Source organism: Monodon monoceros, unplaced genomic scaffold (genome assembly GCF_005190385.1).
Source record: "Monodon monoceros isolate NGI ecotype Baffin Bay Population unplaced genomic scaffold, NGI_Narwhal_1 Super_Scaffold_18, whole genome shotgun sequence".
Lineage (NCBI taxonomy): Eukaryota > Metazoa > Chordata > Mammalia > Artiodactyla > Monodontidae > Monodon > Monodon monoceros.
This window is the reverse complement of record NW_021703774.1, coordinates 76,553,968-76,566,663: the sequence shown is the minus strand read 5'-3', so window position 1 is coordinate 76,566,663 and position 12,696 is coordinate 76,553,968. Positions and strand designations below refer to the sequence as shown.

Here is a 12,696-nt window from a genome sequence, read left to right as displayed (position 1 = left end):
GTCTTCAGGTCAGCTCTGGCTCTGCACTGCCCCTCTGCCATCAGCTCCTGAGGCAAAGGCATGGTGGGAGACCGAAAAATATTCTCTCCCCATGAGTACAGATCTTCCTCAACTTACAGTGGGGTTACGTCTTGATAAACACATGGTTAAGCTGAAAATATTCTAAGTTGAAAATGCATATAATACACCTAACCTACCGAACATCATAGCTTCACCGTGCTCAGAACACTTACATTAGCCCTATAGTTGGGCAAAATCATCCAGCACAAAACCTATATTATAATAAAGTGTTGAATATCTCATGTAATTTATTGAATACTGTACTGAAAGTGAAAAACAGAATGGTTGTAAGTGTCTCGGTTGTTTACCTTGGTGATCTCGCGGCTGACCTGGAGCTGCAGCTCCCTGCTGCTGCCCAGTACCACAAGAGAATATCGTACTACATATTGCCAGCCTGGAAAAAGATCAACATCCAAAATTCAAAGTACAGCTTCTACTGAATGCATATTGCTTTCAAACCATCATAAGTTGAACCACTGTAAGTCAGAAACTGTCTATATAGCTTCTAAAAGTAGTGCCTTAGGAAGAAAAAAGAGTCCTGGATTTGCCACCTACAAGCTGTTATGACCTCAGGTAGCTAATTAAGAAGACATTATTAAGCATTTACTAAGTACCAGGCACCTCTCAGAGATTTTCTGATTACTTAATCTCTTTATACCTTAATTTATTCATCTGTGAAAAAACAGTAATGCCTAACTCAGGCACTGTTTTGAAGATTAAAAGAGAGGTCATACACATGAAACGGCTGGTAAATCTTACACGTTTAAAGATGCTCTATTTTCTTTTCAATCCCCCCTCTACTGAAAACTCCACAGGTTGATAAAGACAGTTGTTAATTAATTGACTTTTGGAGAGCAAGACATAAAATACAAACACCATGATGATTCTTTCACCTACTAGAACATGGCAAATATGGGGCCAGGTCTTTAAAATAATAATTGTTTCAAGGCGACTAGCTTAGTTAATATACTTCTACTTGAGAATGGTCCTAAGAAGCAAAAGCCAATACATGCCTTCACAGTTTCAAGATAAAGCATCAGGAAGAACTTCCCATCATCCTCCATGAACCGCTTGAAGCTTTACAGCATTCTAGAGGAACTGATATCTAGGCACTCCTTTCTAGGCACTCCATAGGCACTAAGTAAGCATCGTTTCTAGTCAAACTGTTATAAATGGTGATAAGCAACTATGTAGGATGGCAGTTTATAGCCATTAAACATCAGCTAACACAGATTAGTGAAAAGAGGAAGCACAAAAAATTAAGGTTTACTTTTATGTCCAAAAGAGCTAATTTTATAGCAAATAAATGAAAACCTGATTAACACATCAAAGGCATGAAAAAAGTGGGAGCATACAAATGAACTTATCTACAAAACAGAGACAGACTCACAGACACAGAGAACAGACTTGTGGTTGCCAATGGGGAAGGGGAGTGGGGGAGGGATGGAGTGAGAGTTTGGGGTTAGCAGATGCAAACTAGTATATATAGAATGCATAAACAACAAGGTGCTATGGTACAGCACAGGGAACTATATTCAATATTTATGTAATAAACCATAATGGAAAATAATATAAAAAAGAATGTATATATATGTATAACTGAATCACTTTGCTGTACAGCAGATATTAACACAACACTGTAAATCAACTATACTTCAATAAAAAAAATACATACCACATCAGAAAAAAAAAAAAAAAGAAAAAAGTGGGAGCATAAAAACCAAAGTTTAAAAATTTTTTTTAAGTGCAGAAGGATTAACTTTCCAGGAAATAAAACTTGATCAACAAATCAAAAGGCATGAAATAAAAAGAGACTTTAAGATCCATAATCAAATGTGATGCATAGACCTTGGCTGGATCCTCATTCCAACAAGACAACATTTTGGAAGACATTTTGGAAGAATCAGCATAATTTGAACATGGACTGGGTATTAGAAGATAATATGGAATTATCATTAACTTGTTAGGTGTGATGACAGTATTGTGGTTATGTAAGAAAATTTCCTTAGTTTATAGAGAGGCATGCTGAAATATTTAGGGCATGAAATGTCAGTGTGGTATCTGCTATAAAATACTTCAACAAAGAAAACAACATTGGCGAGACAAATCACAAAATGTGAGTAAATGATGGGGGTAGAGTATACTCTTCTCTCTACTCTTCTGCATATATTTAAAGTTTTCTTTATTAAATATTTTAAAAAGGAAAGAAAATCTGATAAAATATCCAGTCCATCCACTGAGTTGTAATAAGGTTGGTTGCCCGAGTTAAAGAAGGAAATGGCCCAGACCAAGCATGTCTTGAGGACAGAAAGACACCTGAGGAAGTCTTTAATACTGTCTTTGTGGGACAAATTGTGGAATGTGGGCTGATGAGTACTTCCTTCAAATTTTACTGGCAAACTATCGAAATTCCCCCAAGGGAGCTGAAGTCAGGGATGGTAGGAGGGGGAACTGGGAGCCAATTTAGAGGCCACTGAGGAAACAGGCAACACCAATTGCCTCCACTCTCTGACCTAGACCCACATAATGAGCTCACTAGTTTGGGAACCAGTGAGCTCATTTTGTAACATAAAAAAACCAAAGGGAAGGTGAATTTTTTTATCCCTCACTTATGAGAACGTTCTTACAAAGTCTCCCATATTGTGGGTTACTCTTTCAATTGCTATTTTGAACAACAATGTACCATGTGGAAGAAGATACCTCAATTACTGCAAATTTTATACATTTATGGAGGTCACAAAAATCCTTCACAAAGGAGAACAGTTTTAGAATATGGTAATCATTTCTGGGGCTATGAGCTCAAAGTGCAAGTACTGGATGTGACTGTAAATAAGCCTTTAATTTTAAAGGTCACTTTAAAAAGCAACTGACAAGTGGTTACTTTGTGGAGATTAGACATTTTCACCTACAAGAAGTATGGAAATAAGTACTGAGAATACAATTTTTAAAAAGAATATCACATAAGGATCAAAAGAGAGCTTGTATCAAAAACAGCTAAGATGGAGTGAAGATGATATGCTTTGGAAAATGCATTAGGTGACTCCAAAACTGGCTCTAAAGATGACCAGCATTATAATTTCAGAGATGGATGTGAAGAGTTTAGATAAACATTGCTTCAGGAAATATGAGAGGCACCTTCCTTTCAGAGAGAAGGTAGGAGTGCTTCTGAGGTAGGACAACCAAGAGGGTGAGAGATCTAGGGTAAGCTAATTTGAAGAAGGTAAGGCCTGTGGAACAAGGACCTGGAGGGTAAGGATGGTGCACAATTAATGTCTCCAAGTTTGGAAGAGCAGTCATGTGGAAGACAGAGTTGATTTATTATGTATTTTTAGGGAGGAGTTAAATGAGTGGCTAGAAGTTACAGGGAGGCGGGTGTTTGCTCAATATAAGCAAGTACTTGATAACAATTACATCTGTCCAAGACTGAATCTGAAAAGCCATACGTAAGGAAATGCTTCCTGACCAACTGTAAAAAAGGAAATTGAGGTAAATTGCTTTTATGGTCATTTTAATGATTAGATTCTATTATTCTATCACATTATCTCTAAGCTGGTAACAAGTTTAAGTTGATAACTGCATTTATTTTTTGAAGATACTCTTTTCATTGATTACATATTTTTAAATGGTTGCTCTGTGTGAATCATTACATTAAGTTCTGTGGGTGATTAAATAGATACAAAAATAATGATTGTCAGAAGTTTATGATCAAGAAAGGAGTTGTACACATGTATAACATGTTCCATACATGCATACATGTTAACATGTGCCAAAACATGTATAACATACCATTCCTTGGCTGGGGCTTTGTCACCAGGTTAAAGCAGACATGTAATAAGGGCATGATCCAGTTAAAATTTTCACCTTCTTTGCTAGGGAGTCTCTTAAGCGCCTTGTCTCTAGTCCAGGTTATCTGCCTGTCCAAGAGTAAACTGATTCATCCATAGTAAAGATATGAGTCAAATATTTTGGCTTTGTTCTAAAGCCTTTCTTGGCTTGGACTCAAGACACTGGACATTGTCTTCCAATTTCCCAGCTAGTTCTCTCAAATCTTCTCAAAAGTTATTATACGAAGAATGAACAATGGGAATTATCCAATAGGCCTTCCAAATGCAATACCCAATAAAGCAACATCGGAGTTACGTAAAACCATCAGTCGCTAAATTCTATCCCTCATCACCAGGAGACTAGTCAACAGCATGAATTCATCTGTTTGAATGCAACCCAGTACAGAAAAACAATTCCAGGGTTAGAAGTACTAATGGGATACAACTTTTCGGTTTATGAAGCATTATAAACTTACCTAGTACAGTGGAGGGAAAGTTGAAAATACTATTGCATTATAATAATACTCAATGATATGAATATAGGGAAAACATGAAAATGAAACAGTCGCATTTGATGAAGTCACACTTGAAGGGTCAAAAAAAAAATCAAAAACAGGAGTTATATAAACCATTCGATTTTTTCCTCAATCTGAAAATAAATGTTTTCTCAGTTCTAATCTGAGAAGCTGACCTGAGATTGCTGGAAAAGGATGCTCTTCTCTGGGTTTATGCCGCAGGCGAGAAGAGCAGCCGTCATGTCCAAGATGCTCTGCCGGAGGACGGCTGGGTCTTGGGAAACAGTGATGGAATGTAGGTCAACGATGCTGTACAGCACGGAGTCATGCTCATCCTGTAATCTCACCCAGCTCTCAATGGCTCCCAGGTAATTGCCGAGGTGGGGGATTCCTGTAGGCTGAATGCCAGAAAATATTCGCTTCACGGAATCTTTCTGGAACAAAGGAAAACAAAACAACATTGCTTTTGAAGCAGAATCCATGAATCCTATGCCCATGTTTGATGGCTACGCAATTTTTTTAACTGCAATCTGACAGTCATCATCCTTAAATGCATTTATTTTGTAAAGCACTATGTTAGGTGCTATTAGGAGACGGAAATGATATTAAAAAAATCTTTTTTTGCACTCAAAAGCTTATAAACACAAAGACACGTAAGAAAAGGTCTGTATCTCCAATCTAACTGGAGATAGAGGATATGCTTATGAAAATAAAAGTAACCGTACAGTATTACAACACAATTGTGACTGGTTTGGAAAGGTAAATAGTGGGGTACAGAAAAGAGTTCCCAAGAGGAAAAGATGACTGTGGTTCTGGTGGTCAGTTGCAGAGACTTCAGACATAGAATCAAATTTCACTGGAGATTAAAGGGGCTCCAGGGGTTTTTCACATGACTTCATTCATTTTGCAGTTAAGGCAATGAAGGCCTTAGCATTAGGGCTAAAGGCTACTCTTACTTAATTCAGTTTTCTTTAAAAATAAAAGAATTTGAAAAAGAATAGATACATGTATATGTATAACTGAATCACTACGCTGTACACCTGAAACTAACACAACATTGTTAATCAACTGTACTCCAATATAAAATAAAAAAAATTGCTGATATTATAATTTAATGTGCAGGATCTGGGCTAAAAATTAGGAAACCTATACTCTATTTCTGATATTGCCTCTTGATAAAGTTATTTAACTTTTTCACGCTTCAGTATCCATTTACTTTTGATAAAATCATAGTTGGTTTTTTATTTCTTCAAACGAAGTTTTTAATTCTGCATAATTTTTTAAATTATAAAATCATTTTTGACATGGTCATGCTATCCCATTGGTCTATACTGTCTATTATTGAAGTTATAATAGAAAATGAGAAGAAAAAAAAATGTGCCTCTGTATTTGTAAGCTTTTGAGCACAACAAATTTTTTTTTTTTTTGTGGTACGCGGGCCTCTCACTGTTGTGGCCTCTCCCCTTGCGGAGCACAGGCTCCAGACGCGCAGGCTCAGCGGCCATGGCTCACGGGCCCAGCCTCTCCGCGGCATGTGGGATCCTCCCGGACCGGGGCATGAACCCGCGTCCCCTGCATCGGCAGGCGGACTCAACCACTGCGCCACCAGGGAAGCCCAGTGCAATAAATTTTTAAAAAATATTTTCTGTCTTTAATACAGATAAATGATAAAATACATCATTATCATTTTTAACAATAAAAAATTACTAATAACAACCATAATTTACTGGACAACTACTATGTTTCAGGCATTTATGCTCAGTGCTTTAATGCATTAATGTATTTATTCCTTATAATATATAATATGGTAGGCATATGATTACCTCTAATTTACAGATGAGAAAACTGAGGCTCACAAATATTAATAGATTGCCTTTGGCCACACAACTAATAGGTGGAACTGAAATTTCAAGTCAGGTATTACTGACTTCAAAGCTCATGTATGCTCCTTTCACTAGCTACCATGTTTTGCTTAAACACCATCTATTAAGACTTCATTACATTCATTGCATTATTTTGCAACGTTTCTGTTGCAAAAAAAAAAAGTTATGGGGGAAGAAAAAGAATATTCTCTACACGTATATTTGTGTATTAAGTGCCAAGTCTCTCCAGCGTACGTAGCTAGGAGTTGAATTGCTGGATCATAAGGTATGCATATGTACCTTCAATTGTACTACAGCGTGCTAAACTATTCCCAAGTATCAGTACGTAACAACTTGCAGTTTCTACCACCAATTCCTATTGTTCCACATCCTCACCAACACTTTGCCAGTAGTTCTATTTTTAGCTAACTGACGATATAGGGTAGAATCTCATTATGGTTTAACTGCATTTCTCTGATTATTTATTAGAGAAGTTGAGAACTCATGGTTTTTGGTATTTTTATTTCCTCTTCTGTGGAGAGGCTATTCAAGTTATTTTGCCTATTTTTCTCAGCTTGGATTATCTTTTCATTGATTTAAGAATTTTTGTATATTCTGGATCCTAATATTTTGTCAGTTACAGGTGTGGCCAATATATTCTCTCATTATGTGGCTATTTGCCTTTATGTTACCTTTTGATGAAGAGATGTTCTTCAAATATATAATTTTTGACCAGATTTTTATGTCATAGAAGAAATCTTTTAATATCCTGAGTTCAGGAAGATATGTATGTGTATATACATACATACATATATAAAGCATATGTATGTGCATGCTTTAAAGTTTTATCTTTCACATTTAAGTCTGTATCCATTTGGAGTTTTTTGCATATGGTGTGAGGTAGACATCTACTTTATTTTCTCTCCTTTTTTTCCCCCTATATGGATACCTAATTTTTCCATCGCCATTTATTGAAAAGATCCTTTCCCCACTGCTCTCTGGAATGCCACTTCAGCATAAACCAATTATCCCTATATGTCTGAGTCTGTATCTGGTCTTTCTATTCTGTCTCATTGGTTCATGGTCTATTTGTCTATGTCTGCACCAGTACCGCAGCTGCCTTTTTAATAAGTCTTGGGACCTGGTGGAGCAAGTATTCCTACCTTCTTCTTCTTCTTCAAGAGTATCTAACCCACCCTTGGTCCTTTATACTTCTCAATACATTTTAGAGTCATCTTGCCAAGTTCCAAGAGAAGAAAAAAAAGCAACCTGTTGGGGTTTTTGAATTGGGATTACATTGAGTCCATAGATTGCTTTGGGGAGAACCAACATCTTTATAATACTGGGTCCTCTCATCTAGAAAACCATATAGTTTATGAGGATCTAATGTAAAACACGATGACTATAGGATAACACTGCATTGTATAATTGAAATTTGCTAAGAGAGTAGAACTCAAATGCTCTCTCACACACACAAAGACAAATATGTGAGGTGTTGGTTGTGTTAATAATTAACTAGGTGGGGGGGATCTTTTCACAATGTATATCAAATCACCATGGTATATGTACACTTTAAATATCTTACAATTTATTTGTCGATTATACATCAATAAAGTTGAATTTTTTTTAAAAAAAGAATGTAACATTTAAAAAAGTCTTTATCTTTATATCTAATATTAGCTCCTAAGAGCTAATCTACTTTAGATGTGTGAGTGCCAAGACTACTTATATTTTGCCCTTCCCTTTTCCCAAGAATTTCAAATCCTACAGTCTATTTTCCTATATCTGCTTATTTTCCTCTCTATTCCTGAGATAACAGCCCTAAAATAGAATGCTACATCATAGTTCCATGATCTAGAATTGTACTTGATATAAGCACTCAGGAGACCTAAGAGGTTTGTGGCTCTGAGAATATGAAAAATACCTTTTAAGTAACTGAGAACAAATATAATATTACCACTTAAAATCATACACATGTACATACACACATATGAGGCTGTCAAATGACTAACTCCCCAAATCATAATTCAGAGACATTACTCTAAAAACAGTTTGTAGCTGAGAACTGAGGCTGAGGGAGAGAGAGAGAGAGAAAGAGAAAGAAAGGGAGAGAGAAGAGTTAGCATAGAATAAGTACATATCAGTGAGGCTTCCTTCAGTACCTTAACCAGCCCTGGGTTCCTGATATGGGAATAAGCAAAGGAGCTTTCAGTGAGGTAAAAAATGATTAATGGGCTTTTGGGACTGATTGATGAAGAGAGAAAGCAAAGCAGAAAAACAAGCTCTGAACTTAATAAATGAAGAGGAAAAAAAATGCCATCCAGAAATGCTTGACCTAGGATGAAAGGGGACTGTTTATGGTCATATAAAGGATTATAAGGGCCAATAATATCAAGCTGAGAAAAAAATATGAATATTTTCACACAAATTCCTCCATGTTCAAACTAAGGAATTATTCCCTGAGAGAAATGGAGAAACTAATTCTTGGGAAAACTAGAAGAGAAAAGCACTAGAGGACAGACTATGAGAAAAAAGAATTGTGACCGGTGGGAATGAACTAGACATGATCTAATACATCTTTTTCGTTCTCTAGTTTCTGTGATTCTATATATCCAGGCAGAGGGAATGATGTTATCAAGAAGTAAGAGCAACAAGAAATGTTTTGTTCAATTTTCAAGGAGCTATTAAAAAAATACAGGATCTAAATGAGAACTGGATTCCTGGTCTTAAAAATATACAGAGAGTGTCTTGCACTTCTGCGGTGAGTTTATGTTCCCGTCTGTTCCCCCTGCAAGAGTCAGCAGGCAGCCTGACAGCATGGCAGGGGAGATATGCCTGGTACCATGAAATCATGGGGCTGGAATGTGGAGTTTGGGTGGTGGGAGGATGGGGGTTCTGTGTTCAAAAGCACTAGAGTTGGAAAAGAATGAAAATGAAAGGAGCGTGGGCTTCCCAGTGGACAGGAGGCAAACCACAAAGAAAACAGCTTCAAGACTAGCCCACAGGCATTCGCTCATGGGGAAGTCTAGAGCATCAACCTTGAATCCCATCGCAACGCACAGAGAATAAAAAAAGGTGCATTTTACAAAATAGGTCTTCATTTTTATTTCAGGTGTATTTCCTTAGCAAACGCCACTTCCAATCAATACATGCATTGGCTCAATTTGTAACAGAATCAGCATTACCAATGGACAGCTTCAGCCCTGGGATTTGATATATTCCAGAAGACAGGGTGGGAGTTTGTATCAAAGAGAGAACAAACTTATCAATCTGACAGATGTAGCTAAAAGTGCTCCTGTCATAAGGTACTGAGCATATCCCAAGTTCATAATTATCATAATTTCAATTATTGCACCCAAAAGCAATTAAAAACTCCCAAGCTGCTAATCATGGCAAAAGATATTTTTTGTGATTAACTAAAGAGAGCTTCTGATTTTAATCCCAAATGAATAAAAATACATCAAAAGAAGGCTGCCTACTAGCTTTGAAACACTTTCAACTTTGGTATGGTGGTGGGAACCAAAGACTTCAATTAAAGATTTCAAGATTCTTATTACAAAGTCCTGCTTGTGTCCAGCTGTAGCATCAATTGTGCATTCATCACACCTGTTTTAACTATAGTCGACGGCAGACCAAAAACTTGGCTGAGCAAGCACTATGTCTAATTGGTTCCATGAAAGGCATGTTATCATGGATTGCAATAAAAAAGGAATCAACAACATTAACAACTAATTTGGTTGAAAATTTCTTTTTGTAAGTCTATTTATTCTTCTAAATAAAAAATACAGCTTAAGAAGCTCTCTGTTGGTGCTTCTCAATTCTATCATGTATGTCACCCTACTATTTCAATCCTAGGCCCCTCGCATCTGTCTTCAACACTTTCTTGAAAATGTCTATACCACCAGTTAGTGATATAAGAGCTGAAACATAGGAGACCCGGCATAGAAAAATAGCACTTCGGTCCTGGCTGGGAGGATCCAGGTGCTTCTCTGAAGCTTTCTTTGGCCACAGCTCAGCATTGTTCTGCTACAGTCAGCTCTTTCTTCCAGAAAGTACAGAGGGCTCTGGGTCTGGAGAGAAAAAGCTGACTCAGCACCAAGAAAAAAAAAAAAACTGGGTTCATTTCTGGTTAGAAATGAAACCAGATGCTCAGACCTAGGAATCAACATAGTAAATATTAATTCAATGTAAGAGAAAGCAGGTCTTATGTCACCCTCAAACAAGAAGCAATACGTCGGCCAACAATTAAAACTGCAGGAAAAAATTATTTTTAAAAAGAAAAAAGGAGAAAGGAGTGACTAATCCACTAGACTGTGAGTTCCATAAAAGCATAGATGAGAAGTACTTAGCAACGTATTATTAGGTCAGTGAAATAATTTGAAAGGAATAAACTTGGTTTTTTAAAAATGTTTTTTACAGACTTATTTAAGCCACTTCCAGATTTTAAGAGCTGTGCATCTATTCCTTCGGTGCACTGAGCTATCCTTCTATCCTGCAGTAGAATGCTTTTGCAGATGGATTTTCATTCTTGTGCTGAACTTTAGCTATCAGAAACATTCCCTGGCACTTGCATGGACCTCATCGGATGTGAAGGAGGTAGGAATTACTGGCCTTACTTTCCAGGAAAGGACACTGCAAGGTTAAGTAACCCTCACAAGATCACAGGCAGGTGGTTAGATTTGGAACCCAGCTCTCAGCCCTGGACACCGAGCTCTGTCCCCTTCCTGTGCACAGGGCTGCATCCAGTTTAGAACTTCCTGACCTCATGGTTGGTCTGGCCTTTAAGCATCCTCACTCCCACCCGCACCTCCCCTCCACACACACACACTCTCAGAAAGGGAAGGTGTGCCACAGAGTCGTTTCCTGGAAGGCCCAGGCACACAGCTGGTGGCACACCTGGGACCAGAATCCAGACCTCCAGAGCTCTGCTCACCAGACCACATGACGCTTTTGCATATTTATCACGTTCTTTTCTTCTGCAGCTATTTCTTTTGTACCTCAGCATCTCTGTGGGCTTCTTTTCTTCAGGCCTTTTTTTCCGGTTTTCTTTCTTACTTGTCAAATAGCACCTCAGTGAATGTCTCCCCATCACACAGAGATGATGAAATACAAAATCTGGGGACTTTGCCTCCTAGGAAAGACTGCATTGTCACCTCAGGGCAGCTAAGTTATGTTTAAATGCAAAGCTTATATGTAGGTACAGAATAAACTGGCAAGTCCTTTTAGTTTTTATTGGAAAAGTGACTAAAACTAGATTAATATATTATCTAAACACAACATAAATAATTATAATATGATATGTAGTGAGAAACACTTTTAATTTCTAATGACAATACTGCTTCCTAAACCAAACCATCCAGGGTCAAATTCTTGACATAAACATCTTAACCACCACTACATAATTTATTTTTATATTGGATGGAACAGTAAATACAGGCAAGAGATCAAGAAGTACTAAAATTTTTAAAGTATAAAGAATGATCTGAAATGCTTATGAAAATACTAGTTTTTCCTCATAAGAAAATATGAACATTGATCTTAAAGTGTTAGAGAGATCATGCTGGAAAGATATGATTTTATCATTGCCTTTTGTGGCCAAATAAAGGTATATCCTACCCATTATCTTTGGTCACAGATCCATGCCTGTCTGGTGGTCCCATCTTCAGCTGACTATCTGAGAACATTTATCCTTTTACAGCCGCTGAGAGATTTGGCTCTCCACACCTAAGTCCTCAGACTGTTACTAAATGTGTGGTTTTAAGATGTCTCCTTTTTAGTTACATGCCCATTTTCAAATGTAATATTCTTACCAGACATGTCTAATATGTAGAAGAGCCCAAAGAAATGCTTGGTGTATGGATAACAGGAGAGTCAGTGAGGGAGCCCCAGTAGGCAGCCCCCTGCGGGCTTGTCTGCCCTCACCCCTGCCAGCCTCTGAGGGGCTTCCTGGAGCACAGGTTTGAAAACAACTTGATTCAGGACATTTAAAAAATATTAATAGTTTGTTGAAAAAAAAAATGTTCTTCCTCAGGGTAGTGGGAAATATACAGAAGAAAGTTCTCAAAAAAAAAGTCTGGGACAAAAATGCACATACCACACACACAGACTTAGCTCTATGCATTAAGTCTTCTCATTTCTTCCTCTGGGTTAGGGTTCAAAGTTTATGTGGCAGTTAATCCCCTTCCCAGCTGTCCTCCATCATCCTCCACGAGAAGCTGACCTAGTTACTTGCCATTCTTGTATCGCTCATTCCCCTCTGCACTCAGACTGTTCCCTCATCCTGGATGTCCTTTGCCCCCTTCTCTGCCTGGAGAACTCCCCGTGGTCTTCAAGGCCTAACAATCTCTCCTTGATTCTAAACCTCTTAAACATACCTTCTCCCTACCAAACACACACACACACACACACACACACACACACACACACACACACACA

The 12,696-nt window shown here is 37.7% G+C and overlaps 1 protein-coding gene across 1 annotated transcript in view; it reads right to left on the bottom strand.

Annotated features, from left to right (window-relative positions):
• The window catches only part of WARS2 (tryptophanyl tRNA synthetase 2, mitochondrial), an 85,728-nt gene that overhangs the window by 39,618 nt on the left and 33,414 nt on the right, over positions 1-12,696 (bottom strand). Inside the window, exon 2 of the mRNA XM_029228667.1 lies at positions 4,576-4,833. Coding sequence (XP_029084500.1) covers positions 4,576-4,833 — 258 coding nt within the window. The remainder of the gene's footprint in view (positions 1-4,575; positions 4,834-12,696) is intronic.